At 38.9% G+C, this 16,508-nt stretch overlaps 1 protein-coding gene across 4 annotated transcripts in view; it reads right to left on the bottom strand.

Moving 5' to 3' along the window:
• Positions 1-16,508, bottom strand: part of LOC115253729 (monocarboxylate transporter 12) — a 384,960-nt gene that overhangs the window by 23,136 nt on the left and 345,316 nt on the right. The window contains exon 1 of one of the 4 annotated variants that reach the window (XM_029861662.2): positions 13,766-14,841. The exons of the other annotated variants lie outside the window; for them this stretch is intronic. Coding sequence (XP_029717522.2) covers positions 13,766-14,231 — 466 coding nt within the window. The 5' untranslated portion in view covers positions 14,232-14,841. Of the gene's footprint in view, positions 1-13,765; positions 14,842-16,508 lie in introns of those variants that run through there. 4 annotated transcript variants of the gene reach the window in all.

Genomic DNA, 16,508 nt, shown 5'->3' with positions numbered 1-16,508 from the left:
TCGCATTTCGTACTGGGCGGAGCTATCAAGCAATTGCCCAGCTGTCAAAAGGTGATTTCAAAAAATCTTTTTGTAATTGAAGCTTAAGGTATCAAAATAAAGTTTAAAAAATCTGAAAAAAAATCATACTGGCTTAAAAAAAGGTGCTCTTTCGAATAAAATCATAAAATCAATATATTATTCTTAATTTGAAAAACCCAATTGGTGATTGGTACAAATTAAGTACCTTACCAAGAAAAAAAAATGTTAAATTTAAATTTATACGTTCAATATGTAGTCCGTCCAAAGTCTTACACCGTACATCAAACCGTTTTTAATTAGATTTTATTTTAGATTTTATAGAGACATTTTAAAATCTTCTCCTGTGTGGTAGGGATAGGATTTTTCAAAACACCATCGTTCTTCTTCTTCTTCATGCACCATCAAATCACCAATAGCATATCTGCCCAGCCTAGGCCCAAAGTATTGACTTCAAAGTAATCATTACGAAGCATAAATGTCAATTTCTTGATTTTGCTTTGGCTGACCAAGCCAAGGTTGACCGTAGCATTTTCATAATTCAAATCTCAATTTGAGCACATGTTCTGTTGTGCTGCACGTGGATGTCAAAGCGTTTTCAACAGTGTAATTACGAAGCATGTTTCACGAGAGACCATATTTTTTTCAATACGCTAACTCCAACAACGCCGATATTAGAATAGAGGAGCTTAGAAGCAAAGGGGTGTAAGTTACAAAAACCCACTTTCGAGTAAATGAGCTTTGAAGTTTTTCACCAGTTTTTCATCCCATTCAAAATGTATGGAGTTTCAATATCAACCCAATTTTCTCTGATTTACTGTAATTTTTCTAATCATCATAAAAATAATCTTTAAAAAGTTCCTGTGAGCTTGCAATCTGAAGATTTTTTGATATGTTCAGCTCAAACTCGACAAAACGGTCACTTACACCTCTTTGCATCTGGGCCCCTCAATAGCATAAGGATATGTTCCAGAAAATTTGGACTTTTGGGAATACCGCGTAACCCAATCGTTCTATTCGCATAACCAATCAATAAAAAAAAAGATTTCTTATTCAAACGAGTCGAAGTTCACTTAAATCGGTTCAAAGTTGAAAAAATATGAGTACTTTTCAGTTTTGAGGGTAGCCGGATACGCTTCCGGCATTCTACGCAATAAAAAACAAGCAAAACTGCAGCCCCTCAACAGCAATTGAATGTTTTTTTTTTTTTTAATTTTTCAATTACATAGAATAAAGCTGTTTCCTTATAAACATTTTCTGATCTTTTACCTGCTATCCATCGACCTTTTGCTCTACAAGCAATGAAAAAAAAACGAATACTTAATCAAATTTCTCATTTTTTGTAATATAGCTAAAAATTAAAATTATTTCATATTCTGATATAATTATGTTATTTTTGCAACTGATTATTTTGTTCAGTTGCAAAAATAACAAAGTTATAACAGAGTTTGTTCTGATTTATTTGTAACAAAACTAGTTACAAAAGATTATAATATATTTTGATATAATTTAGTTTGAAAAAGTTTGAAACAGTCCATGTTATAACAAAATTATAACATAATTTGTTAGTTATATCACATTAAGATATAATTATGATATATTATTGTTATGTTCATCTAGTCGGGTATGGCCTCCACTTTAGCATCCTATTCTACATCATATATGACTTCGTGATGGCTGAGAATTCTATATATTTAGACCAACATGTGAGAATGCGAACTTCAGTTTCTCTCTTCCCTAATAGGTGTATCTTTCAAATAGGTAGATCCGACTTCATCCTCTGGAACGACAGGGAAAACATGTGAAATACAAAATATTTCTGAAAAATCCCATTCAAAACCATCTACAATTTTGGATTCAGCTGTCTGTATTAGTTTCGTTCAAACAAGTTTATTCCATAAGTTTGACATTTTTATCATTGAAATTCACATGTCAAAGGCGGAATCTGGAACGTCCTTTTGAAAACCTTAAAAACCTTCAATATCGTCTGCTATGTTCTCGTTTAGATGTATGCAGGGTACTGCGCCACTTGGGCAGTGGCTGGTATTTTGGGTACTTTTCAGCTACAACTCAGTCAATTTCAGAAATTTAGCAAAACCTCGCGCCGCCCAGCAGGGACTTTGTTTTGTACACATTACAGGACCTCCATGTCACGTAATATACCACACCTCTTATCAAATGTGATACCGTAAGCGTACCATACTTTGCGCACCTAGGGCCTAACTTTGCGCACTTTTCAAAAAATCGTTAAACAGTTTTTCTGGTGCATTATGCAAACTTTTTCCCACGGAATACTAGCTAGTGATATGGGGCATGCACTTTGTCTCAGTTTGGATGTAATGATAAATGGAAGAGGAAGACAAATTGATGAGTGAATATGCAGTTGCTTTCCCTCAAATGCTGTAAATAACGTTGTAGAATGACGTAGGTTTTGTTTCAAAATTTGTTTTAGTTTAGATAGCAATACCATAAAGTATTTGTGCACTCTCAATAATACAATAATAACCAAACTTGTTCCACAACAGAATGTAATTTTGAGATGTTATTTAAGGGCTGCATACCAATTGCTTGGTCATAACAAAATAAGATTGTCCAACAAAACATGTTATGGAAACGTAATGCCTTGATAATTCAATAATTACAAAACAAGATATAAAAACAGGTTTTGTGATTTCGTAGTTATTAATTTGATATTCCCCTCTGCTCGGGTGAGGCCATCGTCACCACCGAGACCCGCGCTCTGCAGCAGTAAATGCCGGCCGGCCAACCCACACTAAAACTAAAATTGTAAGTTCTAAGAATAAAGTAGTGTATAGCTTAGTTCTTGTGTAGTGCTTATTGAACTCCTGATTAGCCCATCGAAAGAAGTCGACCCTAAGGTCTCAGGTATCCACCGCAGCCGTTAGGTTACTGAAGGGCCCGGCAGGGATATAAGTGGCCTGGCCACAGCTACGTGTTGCGGACGCTAATAACACCGATGAACCGACGTGACAGCTAGAACAGACAAATTCAAATTTGTTGTCCGCGATGCCATGATGAAAAATTGCCGAACACTACCGCAACCTCTATAACGGTTCGCGTTGATTTGCTAGCTTGATCCCATACCCGTGTGTTCATATAGGAAGAGGTTTGCGTCTGCGCTGAATTGACAGAAGGGTTCGCTGGCTTTGCTGGTCGACCGTTAAATTCAGGGGGGACACTTTTGAAACACCACTGTCACGTCGGTTCGTCGGTGCTAATAAATCCGTCAGAGTAGGGAGGCTGCCAGCATGCTATCTGACCTTACACGAGCTACCGGAGGTTTGCTTCAGGTGTCTGGAACCAAGTCTGGAACACAAGTCATGGGACTGCAAAGGCCCTGATAGGAGCAAACTTTGTAGGTGATGCGGTGGCGGAGGCCATAAGGCACAAGGCTGCACGAGTCCACTCACGTGTTCGATTTGTTCCGAGAAATTCGCAAACAACAAGCACCCAACGGGAGGTCCAAGGTGTCTGGTCTTTAGAAGAGCCGTAGCAGGTAACGCAACTGAACCTGCGCCTCAGTGGCGCAGCTCAGCAACTGCTTAGTCAGGTAGTTTCTAAGTGGGGACGGATATCGCCATCAAAGCGGCCCATACCGAGCACCTGACGGCAACGGCAATTGGGTTTGGAAAACGGTGGCGATATGGACGACGGGTGAATGCCCTGTCCAGGAGTTGGTGTCTACTACCGACGAGGGCTTCGTGGTCACCACAGTAAAAGGGGTCTTCTTCTGTAGCTGTTACGCGCCTCCACGATGTTCGATCGATCAGTTTACGCAGATGCTGGACTGTATGACGACCGTGCTGGCAGGGCGAAGGCCGGTGGTAATAGCTGATGACTCCAATGCCTGGGCCTTGGAAAGGGTAAGCCGTTTTACGAACCAGCGGAGCCAGATCCTGCTAGAGACACTGGCCATGCTAGATTTCGGTACCAAAAGTACCTTTAATCGGAAAGGAGCGAAGTTGATTATCGACAAGATTATCGACGTCACTTTTTGCAGTCCTGGCCCAACAAGTAGTTCGAACAGGAGAGTAGACGATGGCTACACTCACAGCGATCACCTGGTGGTTCGCTACTGTATCGGCTACAACAACAGGAAACGGTAGAGGTAGAGGCGACTGGGCCAAGGCCAAGCCTTCGTAGGTGGAAGACATCATGCTTCAACGACGCCGTGAGGGAAGCCCACTCGGTAAGCGAGCACGAGCTGTTAGCGGTGCCCTCGCGTGCGTACGATGCGACCATGCCTAGGCAAGTCCACCCTAGAAATGGGAGACCACCGGCTTACTGATGAACTCAAGTGATTTGTGGACATACGCCGTGCCTGCCTGCGGGTTAACACGAAATGAGGAAATGTGAAAGTGGTGTTCACCGCTGCCAAAGCCGCACTAAAGACCGAGATAAGGGCAAGAAAAAAGGTATGATTAATAGGTCTCTGTCAGAGTGCAAATGCGAATCCGTGGGGTGATGCCTACAGGATCGTTTTGGCTAAGATAAGATGTGTAATGGCTCCTACAAAGCAGTCTCCAAGGTATGTTGGAGGGGGCTATCGAGGGCCTTTTTTTGCATCATGATCCTAGTCCTTGGCCTTTTTTGTAGGACAGCTGGGGACTGTGTCTGGCTATGTGTATCCACCGGGTCACTTTGCGGGGATAGCAAAGTTCCTTAGCGTAGGTAAGGCCCCAGGTCCGGACGGAGAACCAAACCAGGCCTTAAAAGTAGCTATTGCCCAAAAGATAAATAGATAAAAAATATTTTTTCTAATACTGTGGACTGTTTCTTTATTCAACCTGGTTCAGCACGTATAGCTTTTTCGCTATCTACCGTTCCTAAAGCTTTTTATACATATGTGATACCCGACAGTCAGTCAGTTAGTCAGCCAGTCAAGCAACCATTTCAATCGCTACTGACAACTGTAACTTTGCTGGTGTATCGAGTCCCGTCGCCCATATCGTACAATGTTGAAGCTAGTAAACACAGTGATAAACATTAACAGCATAACTTTTAATGGATCTCCCTGCTCCGCCCACCCCATTAGGTAAAACCTCTCAATTGAAATGGTCTGGAAGAAGGGGTATCCGGGCTGAACAAATGGACTCGAAAACAACTATTGATGTTAATTTGCTGTGATAATATGATACACACCGATGCTTAAATAAACCTCCCGGCAAAACTTTGTTCCACCATTAGGGCAGGGCCATTTCGAATCCTCTTTAATTTCCTCTACTGCTTACGCTGACTGAAGCGACGCATTTTGAGTTCGGCAGATATAGCGATATACGAGGGGTTAAGTCCTCAACAGAAATCACAGCACTTTGTAACAACTGTTGCAGTCGAAAATTTCCATATAGACTGCAGCGACAGCACTTCATCAGGGCCATAAATAACATTTCTACTGGAGCGGCAAGTCGTTCTACATTTTCGGATGGACATTATCATCGTTTTTGGCCAAATTCAACAAGAATCAGTGTCGGTTGCGAACAGGGTAGCGGAGTGCGGTCGGTCTGAGGAAGCTAGCCAAATATGAATGAATAGAAGTTGGGTTGTCTGTTGCTCTGGAGAGGATTTTCCACTATACTGATTTATGGGGAGGGAGAAGTGAAATATGTTTTCTAAAAAAAAGGCGCAATGTCAACCTTAAAATGTATAAAAAAATCCATTTTGTTTGCATTTGTACGATTTTATGAATGAAGTCTTCCATCTACTCAGAATACTGCTTTTGGTCAGTATACTTATCAAAGAAGCTTATTCTTAGACACATAGTGCAGTTGGTGCATTTTATATTATTTTAATCAATTCTCCCCAATGTAAAAAATCTACCATCCGCTATCAACCTCAAGAAAACCCAAAACGTCCGAGATAATAATTTATGTGGCTGCTCGACTTGTCTGCGTATGTTGCAACAAGGAGTTTCCCTTGGAAAGGGAGTGAACTGATGGGAAAAACTTAACTTATTGTCTGCGTTGATCGGGAACAAAACAATTCAATTTATGTTCCATACCTTTTGGGTTAGCTTCTCAAACCAACATAGCCACCAACGTCGACGTTTTTATAAAAAAAAAGTGTGCACCGATGATGCTGGTAAGCAATTTCATTAAAATTTAAGCTATTCTGAATCCCCCCGTTCGGGATAGGTGTTGCTCGTAGCGACACTGTCATTCCCGACATGGCGCCATGCTCACCATCCCATATGATTGCCTTCGTAGTCAACGACGACATGGGTAATAATTCAGCCTGAAATGGTTGCACCTAAATCAAAGTGCTACGGTTACAAGCGGCGACAACGGCAATAATGGCGCGTTCAGGGAGGTGTGATTTCATTGATGCGCCATCAAGTGGCCACCTACAGATGCTGATAGCGAAGACAACTACTAACTTTTAACTGTCCCATGCTCAGAATGGGAAAAAAATCGTTGTTTTGAGTGGGTCTGGATGTCCTTTACGACAAAAACATACATGAATGTTCCGAGGTTAGTAAGCGCCGGGTAGTGTGTACCGTAGGTACCTTAAATGTCCTAATTTTGATATCTCCACTTTTGCTTTATGAATTTTGGTCGCTACTGGCTTTTGATGACATCGACGATGGACCTCTACGTAATACATCTACATAATTGTGAAGGCTTTATTATGCATTATTATATTTCGCTGGTATATGTTTATGAAAACTTGCAGCCGTTGAATGTTCTTCAGTGATACAGACCAGGTTTCACTGGCGTACAGCACCACAGATTTTATGTTTATGTTGTTCCACACATTCCCAAAGCTCGCCAAACAGCTCTCGCCTTCTGGATCCGTACAATTACACCCGATTCTTTTTTTTTGCACGGGTCGTTATTTTGCTATAACTCAGTCAATTTTTAACCGATTCTCATGAAATTTTGTACACTGATAGTACTAATCGTGCCTACATGTGTACAAAATTTCATGAGAATCGGTTGAAAATTGATTGAGTCTGTTTTGTTAATCTTTTATTTTTGGTTTCAGTTATGATTTTTGGGTTTCTGGAACAGTAGATTGTTGGTCCCCTATCTACCGTAGTTGGGGCTGCCGCCTTAGGTGTAGCTTCCTGTGGAGAAGCCGCTGGATACCAGAACACACGCTGTGTGAGCTGCACTTCCTTGGAGAACAGTCGCCCGGTTCGTACCTTCTCAATCTAGCTGAAGTCAGAAGGACAACAGTGTCCTTGCTGCACTACCAGCTAAGCACACATCTCTTAGCTGGCGGTCTTTGTCATCGACTGATCCGTGGAAGCATAAGATAGTAACCTGTGATGACCAGAGCTATATTGGTCTCTCCTTCCCGGTTGTCGACTCACCATTTTGCAACCAGTTCGGCCCAATAGCCAGACACAATATAATCTTGTCGCGACATATAAATAACTTGCATCGACAAGTCCCAAAAAGTAGAATTGAAAAACTCTTCTGTCATACCAAAAAGGCATTGATTGAAGCAACAGTCACGCTTTAAGAAAAATTTAATCGTCAAACTTTTGCCTACACGTGGCGAAAGAGGCATCAAGGCATGTCAGGGTATATAGGATTCAATCTGGTTGGTTGGTTTACCCTTAGCAATTTGTTTGCACTGGTAAAGGACGATAGTTTTTGTTCCTTGTTTTGTTCATTCTTTTTCTGAGCTCAGGGGACATATCTTATTAAATTGTGAGCCTGTATACTGCTCCCTTACTATAGGACGAAACTTATTATGAGTTTCACTTTCAGCAACAACAATTCGATTTTTTCAGCTTGTCTGCTGGGACGGGGCCACTTTCGATTGTACGACATTCCACTTTTTGAGGGAAGATTGCCAATAGTGAGATAATGTTGGACGGTTGATTCTTATTCTGAGTTTCGCTGTAATTTCGCTGACTTGAATGTTTTTTTTTTACTTTTATAAATATGTAACAATCAGTCGTAACGTTTTTAGAATAAACAGTTCCAGTGAAATCAAGGAGGTTTAATCGCCTATTTTGTTTAGCAAGGTATCCGAATCTATCATGAACATGCTGTTAACAGAACCAAGGATGCTCATAATTTTGGGAGCAAACTTTTGCTCTCCAGAACGAAATACAGAAATAAAAAGTGAAGAATTGCTCTTTGATTATTGGTAGCGAAATTTGATTTTAAATTCAACTGTTCATCTATGTAACGACATGAATGCACAATCTGGTGTAAAGTGTCCAAAATAAACAAACAAACAACTATTCATCTAACAATTTTTTAAAAGATACATACAGTACTTTTTTCCAAATATTTATTAGGAGATTTCTCAATAAAGTCTTCCTAGCATTTTCACATTATTATTGCAGGAATTCCGCAACGAATTTCCTCAAAAACTTTATCAAGAATCCGCCCAAAAGCTCTACTAAAACATTTTTTCATTTAATATTCCATATATTCCTCCCGAAATTTCTTCAGAAAATTCAACATGGATTTCTCCAACGATTCTCACGGAGATTTCACCAGTCATTTCCAACGAGTCATACTGGCTTATTTTTTTAATGAACTCCACTTCTGCATTTATTTCAAACATTTCTCTAGCAATTCATCCTTTACTTTGTACTTTGTCTACGAATTTGTTGAATAAAAGAATTCCTGTATGAATTTCTCCAATGATTACTCCATAAAATTTATCCAAAAATTTTACGATAAATTTCTTCACTTCTCAGAGATTTCAAAAAATTTTCCAAGAGATTATTCCAGAGTTTTCTTCAGGAATTCTTTCAAAAATTCTTTGAAGAATCCCCACTGGAATTCCTCAAAATTCTTCTCTATGGACTTTTCAAGAAAATCATACACTAAAACCTCCATTTAAGTCGATGCATGGCTGATCGAAAATATTTTTTACCGTGCAAGCAATGACTAAACTGTACACCGTGTCCAATAAGTTCTCATACAAAATCAAATTCAATTCATTTCACATCTGTAATTAGGATTTTCAAAGTTAATTTATTTATTGAAAGGCCAACTAACATACATCAAATACAGCATATGTTTCGGTAATAACTGTCCTTTATCCTTCTCTACTGATCGCTTATGTGTCGTAAGTCAATTTCAGCTGGCACGCACCCCATTTCGTTGGTATTTCGCCGTATTTTAACGAGTAATGGTTTTAAGTTGGAACAAATTAGGTTCCTGTCATCCCCATTGCTAGTAGCAACTATGACTAGAAGAGAAAAAAAATCTTGTATTGGGCTCCGTTTTGTTTTGTACAAAATGAAACGTAAATTAAACAAAAATGTCTATTTACCTGTTTCAATGAGATTTTTTGCGTTAAAGAAGCATGGGTGCATTTTTGCTAGTTGATTCACACCATTCTCACTAATAAAACATGCTTGTATTCCTATTGTGGTAAACTTTGTTCAAAATTTACGTTTTATGATGTTTATCTTTGATATAACAGTTATTTTCATAAAAATCAGCCCAAGTTGAGCTTTTTTTTCTGTTCGGGTGAGCCACTGCGACCAGTATTTAGATCTTTTGTGGCATTACCCGTATCCTTAGTATTTAGTGCATGTCGTACTACTCCATTGTCATTGAGAGGCAATGAAGTATCGATTTCTGTACAGTTCCTGTTTTGTTATCCCAGAGGTGTAAGAAACCGATTGCGATAAAAAGGCTCCGTTATCATAGAGATTTAAATCTCAGTGAAAGAGCGCCCCTAATCAAACACAATCCATTTGCATTCTGAGAAAAACAAAACGGTGGTACTGATATTTATCCATGCATCGGAATTCTAGCCCCATCCATGTCTTGCTTCTAGTTTAGTCCCAGGACAACAAAGAAAAACCCGGGACTTTAGGCTAGTTGCAAAACTCTGTCAAATTAGAGAATGTGTTCTGCAATAAGAATGCACGTGAGTCCTTGAATTACGAGAACTTAACAGTCCTTGATAGGTTAGTACGCAATCAGATACGTAAAGCATGTTTGTTTTCCTAACATCAAGTGTAGTCTCGGGTGGGCAAAGTCCGATTCTTCAACTATCAGCAAGGCAGAATAAATGCAATTTTAGAAACTGTCACCAGTAACAAGGACTTTGTACCATGAATCCTTATTACCAAAACACATTACCCCAACTTGACAAACCGGAGGTCACTAGGGTTCGGTTTGGTAGATCTTGAACCGTAACGCAACACATAAAGGCGATCTACCAACGTTACGGGCTCCGTTAAAGATCGAGCATATTTTAAACCCCCTCAACCATTCATCCATCAGCACGGGTCGCCTGACACCTTGGATTGGGGTTCCCTGTTTAGTGGACTTTTACCCCCGGAACAGGTGGTCCGTAGTGTTATTCTTAGCCAATTGAGACAACCGCTACCGACACTACACAGCTATCTAGGCTGATCGGGAAAAGAAGTTAACATTGATGGTTGAGGAAGTTGAGCTTACTTGCAAATTTCTTACCATATCATCACTAAAACTGTATTGTTTTAGCATTAGTATATCCATTTGGTACATATCTTGAGATACAAACACAAAATTTATCCTTATGGACTCTATTTCGCTACCGTAGAATGTAAAACTTTACGGATATTTTTCTTGCGTGCCGGAGAAAACGGATTTCAGGAAACGGAAGTGTACTGCTAGGCATATAAAAACAAATAGAAAATAAAGTTATTCTAAACCGTATGCTTTATTTAATCAGTACTATGTGGCCTTTCAATACATGCATTTATTTTGAAAATATGAATCACATATGTGAAATAAAATGATATTTTCTAAATTTGTATTTTGTATGAGAACTTATTGGACACGGTGTACAGTTTTATATTTTTTGACAAATCTCCTTTGTCATGCGAAGTGTTAAAAAATATTATGTTTTGTCATTGCTTGTACGGTAAAAATTATTTTCGATCAGCCATGCATCGACTTAAATGGAGGTTTCAGTGTACAACTATTTCTGCAGGGATTCTACAAAGAAGTAGGGTATTGGTTCCCTTATTAAGCATGTGGCTCGAATTTTCATCCTACGAAAAACAAAGGATTGAGGCGCTGTTTGTTTTGTTAATTATTTTTGTATTGTTTGTTAAAAGTGAGCACTCATGAAAACAAAAAGAACGGAATCAATCGGTGCGGTTATCGCTTGTTTTCGAATAGGATGAATATGGGAGCGTGAGATGACTGATGGCACACATACCCTACTTCAGTCATTTTTGCATTGATGCCTCCGAAGATTTTTTCCAAAGACTGCAGCAGAAGTTGCTCCTTTGAGGAACTTCCCAAGAATTCATCTAAAGATTACTATCAGAGATTTTTCAAGAGCTTAATTTCCAGGGATTTCTGCATGGGCTCTTTCGTAGATTCTTGCAGGGATTCCTCCAAAAATTATTGGCTCAACATAAGAAAGGGGCCCAATTGCCATTTATAAGCAAACCTGTTTCGGTCGCTGAAGGACTCATCTCGAACTCGATCCATTACAAAATGCATATAGCCTCTTTTCACATGTTTTGTTAGATTTCTGCATGAAATTATTCAACGATTCTATTCGGAAAGGATTCCTCCAAAGATTCTTCCAATTCGTCAGAAAATTCCTCGAAATAACCCTGCAGGAATTCCTTGGACGATTTCTTATAAAAAAAAATTCGTTGAAAAAATAATTCAGGAATTGCTCCAACAATTTCTTTCTCCAAGAAACACTTCGATTCTTCTTCGAAATAAAACGAAAGTTGCAAACTTTGATCAATGACCAACATTTTATGCATAATTACGTGTCGATTTCGAAAGCGCGTTCTGCAAAAAAACCAAGAGTCAAACTTGCCAAGCAATCGAGTTCCACATTAAAAAAACCGAATTAACTAAATTTCAAATATTTTGGGTTGCTGTCAAACAATTTTCAATCTTTTTGCATGGATAGCATATTGGATATAGGCGATGTTCTGATAATCTCAAGTCCATTTTTGCGTCAGATTAATGAAAGTCGAGATATTGGTGAGAATTTGGGACGATATCTTTAAATTTTAGCAAAACTTTCAAAAAACTAATGAAGATTTGTATTTTTTCAATAAAAAAACAAATTTAAAAATTCGTCCTTAATGTAAAATATAAGATGTGAACGAGTTACTGTAAATATTTAATCTCAATCGGAACATTGGTTATGGAAAATGAGATGTATGAAGGTAGCACCTTTGATTAAAACAGAAAAAAAAATCAAATCAAAAACAATCTGCTTCGCTTTTTTTCTTTCACATTTTTGAACTCCGGGATGATTCTACACTTAAAATGATCATCACCTTATCGTGTTCAAAAGTACTGTAAATTAATAGTGTTATACAACAAAATCTTCGAGAATTTATTCCAAGAACTCATTCAGGAAATTCTCCAATGACTTGTCCAAGAACTCCTAAAATCCAGGAATTTCTCTAAGGAATGTTCCAGAAACTCTCCCCAGAATATTTCTAGTTTTTTACCAACTGCAGTGACGTTTCGTTCGTTGAGAGCTCATTAGATGGGCTGTCTCGATGGTTGAATGTTCACTGGTTGGGGCAAAACCTAACTAAAAAGCACTGTCAATGTCAAAATAGATTGCAAAACGAGTTTGACGTCTGACCACCGTCGCATCACAGCTCCTGCATACAGAACGTTTGCGCAAGTATGTGAGTGTTTCGTGACGTATTTCTTGTCACTTGCGTGTGCCTAGAGCATTTTGAACAGTTGTCAACGAACGAACACGATTCGCTAATCGGGGCGCAGTCGTGACACAACCAGCGAATCCGGACTGCATAAGGAATATTTCAGAAGTTGTCTAGGTTTTCCATCAAAGCTTTTTTTCAGTAATTTTTCAAGTATTCTTGTAGAACTTTCTCCTATGAATTCTTCAACAAGTTTCCAAGGAATATATAATCAAATGAGCTGTCCTGGAAACTTTTTTATGAATTACGATTCTTGTAGTTATTTGTAGTTGGTTTTATTGCAATCGTTTTTAATTTCTCCAAATCTCGTAATAATTTTAGTAATTTCACAATTTTTCCACTTTGTAGATGATTTTCGTATTTTTTTCAGCATACAAACACAGATACCATGAAGACGATCGAACCATGTAAAAACTATGCTAACCAGTTCATCCGTTCGTGAGTTATAATGCGTGAAAGTGAATTCAAAATATTTTTTCATACCTACATAGAAGAAGACGTGTTCGGAGCACCGTATGCCGAACGGTTGGTACGAGATGTCCCCGTTCTATGGCTTAAATAAATTAAAAACGCTGCACAGTAGGCCTGGCCGCTTTAATGCTTGCAATACATCTTTGATGTGCTCCAAACATTAATAATGACAAGAAAAATGATAGAATTAGTCGATTCTATCATTTTCCAGGGTTCTTTCAATGAATGGCTGTGTAAGTGTAGACTAGACTAGACTAGACTAGATAAATTCAGATTGCCATTTTTGAAGATCATATATTTTTAAGAGCACTTTGGAAGCATTCCCGCTATTTAGTGGTCATTCGTTATTATGATGGTTTCTTGTCGACTCGGTGTAATAATGAATTTGATGTTGAACTGAATAAATGAATATGGAAACAATCAAGCTTTCAGCTGCAGAGCATTTTTGAAACATTGAAACATCTATTTATATTTTTATCATTGATTGAAAATGTTAGAAAAAAAATTCTGAACACCAAGTAATGTAGTCAAATAGGCAACAAGTACGACGGTTACTGGTACAGTCGTCGATTATTAAGTTCACTTTTTTCGAATAAAAATGACTCAAAAAAAAACAATAATTTTACTCACCTGTATCGATAATATTTCCAATGAAAAACCTTCTCTGGGTTTCAATCATCAGCACCCCTACCGACGTCTGAAGCCCATGGGTCAGCGTGTGCACCATAATGCCAACCACAATGACGATCCAGCCCCATCCACCCTCGGGGTAGTAGTGCTGCTTGATCGTACTGGTGCTGGTGTTGGACATACGGCTCGATGCCCGCTGGGTACCACTTGAAGGCAGAGCACCTGCTCCGGAGGTCGGTTGTGCCGGTGTTGTCCCATTGACGGTTCCGTTTCCGGCCGCCGTAATGGGACCGATGGCAGTTGCCGCTGCCAGTACGATTGGCCCTCCTGTTGAGGGACATTTTCCTTGGCCGGGAGGGGGCGGTGTGATCGGTTCGTCGAATACCAACGAATGGGCATCGGCACTGGTGGCCACACCCGAGTCTTCATAGTTGGCGTAGTTGTCGTTGTGGAACAGGATTCGCATATTTGGGCACTTTAGGGGAAGCTTTAAGCACCGGTATGCATGTTTTTGTAATTCACGTGGTTATACTGGGGCAGTGATTGGATCACATTTATCACAATTAGTTTGAACTTTTGTTTCTGTTTCCTTCATACTTCACAAGATTTTTTTCTCTAGACATTTTTAAACTACTGGAGTGCGATTGAAGCTAGGTATTTATGATTTTTTTTTCAGTCATGTTATATTCTCAAAAGTACAGCAACAACAGCTGTAATCAACGAAGCGAAATTTATCGGATGATAAATTACGTACACAAATTTGACCTATACAAAGCTCCACACAACATATACGATAGTAACACGTGGAACCTGTGCATGCAGCCCCTTTATGGTAAAAATTCAGTGGACTAATTTATCAGCCATATGCTGTTCCACCCTTAACGAGCCAGGGAAAACACCGTGTCTGGACAAATTCCAACAGGTATGTTTATGCGATATTGATAAAGTACGCTCAATTAATCTCTGTTCCACCTTTATTTTCCTGCCTTCCGTTGTGCCTCAGGATGGCTTCTGCACATGGTTTGAGTGGGACTGGGAATCCCTTTCGTGTGCTACTGAGATAGATAAGTAGTGACAGCTCCCGCGCATATTTTTTTCCTCTACCATTAATCATTTTCAAATTGGACTCGTTCAATTGAAATAAGATTACTGGCTGAATATTCACGGTTCAGAAGTTACAGCCCATACTGCTCTTAACCCTTTGGAGACGGAGGGGTCATATATGACCCCAACATAGAAAAGGCTGTATAAATTCACAAATTCAACGAAAGAGAATACTGTCTTCAGCAAAGTTGTTGCAAATTGAGTTCTCTGTTAAGGAAAAATGGGAATATGTGTATTTGAGACATCACTGACAACCTTGAACATCCTGATCATCATAAAGTTTGGAGAAACGAACTAATTGACATACCAGTTGTTCTAAAAGCTGCCCGTTCATATGTATTCATTCGACCTTCGTCAATAACATCAAAATGTGTTTCATAATCTTGTTCCAAAATGGCCTTGTAGTAAAGCCCTTCAAATCTACAAGAACAAATTTATGTGTTTCGCCATAAATAATAGCATTGCATAATCTGCTGGGATCCGTGAAGCTCTTGAAATCTCAAATGTCATTTAGAGACACTACATATAGGGATATTCCAGGTCAGCCAAACTATCCTGGAGTTCAGAACTTCAGAACTTCATAATCAATCACGGTTACTGGACCAACCTGAAGTCAATTACATATTATTATGAACCTTTAGGACATTCAGGGTCATCTTATCTGTCATATAAGACATTCCTTCAAATCTACAAGAATATTTTTGTGTTTTCGCCATAAATATAGCATTGCATAATTTGCTGGGATCTGTCGAGCTCTTGACATCTCAAATGTCATTTAGAGACACTATAGGGACATTCCAGGTCAGCCAAACAACCCTGGAGTTCAAAACTTCAGGCCTACATTCGTAACAGCAGTCATATTCGTAACAGCAGCCATTCGTAACAGCAGCCATACGTTGCATATTCAACCATGGGAATTGGACCAATATTAAGTCTACTTGATGTTATTATAAACCTTTGGGACATTTAGGGTCGTCCAAACTGTCCTATAATGAAGTCTACAAGAATAACTTTATGTGTTTTACAATGAGTAATAGCACTGCATTATCTGCTGGGTTTCGTGAAGCTCTTAAAATCTCAAATGTCATTTAGAAACACTATAGGTATATTTGAGGTCAGCCAAACTATCTTTGAGTTCAGAACTTCAGGTCTATACTCGTAACAGTTGCCATATCTGATATACTGAGCAACGTAGCATAGTCAATCGCGGTTACTGGACCAACCTGAAGTCTACTATATATTATTTTGAACATTACGGGTCGTTCAAACTGTCCTGAAGTTTAACTCATGACAGTAACAGTAGTTGTTCTCACATTGAACTGTACCATTACACATCCAACTGGCATTTCACGAGTCATTCCAAGATAGTTTTGAATTATGTATTCCAGATCAACCAAACTTCTTCGGAGCTCAACAAAACTACAGTGGTTGTGAGGTGATTTCGTTTAGATAGTAACGTTACACAACCAAATAGGATCCATCATTAACTCTCAAGGGTCACTTCATGTAATATTTGTGATAATTTAGGTCATCCAATCTTTCATGGAGTACACAACTTTAGAGCTACACTTGCAATGCTAGCCTGCTACACTAAATAATGATACAAAATGAATGAATCATATTTACTAATATTCTCCAA

Source organism: Aedes albopictus, chromosome 1 (genome assembly GCF_035046485.1).
Source record: "Aedes albopictus strain Foshan chromosome 1, AalbF5, whole genome shotgun sequence".
Classification (NCBI taxonomy): Eukaryota; Metazoa; Arthropoda; class Insecta; order Diptera; family Culicidae; genus Aedes; species Aedes albopictus.
Note: the sequence above shows the minus strand (reverse complement) of the source record. Positions and strands in the feature narration are given on the sequence as shown.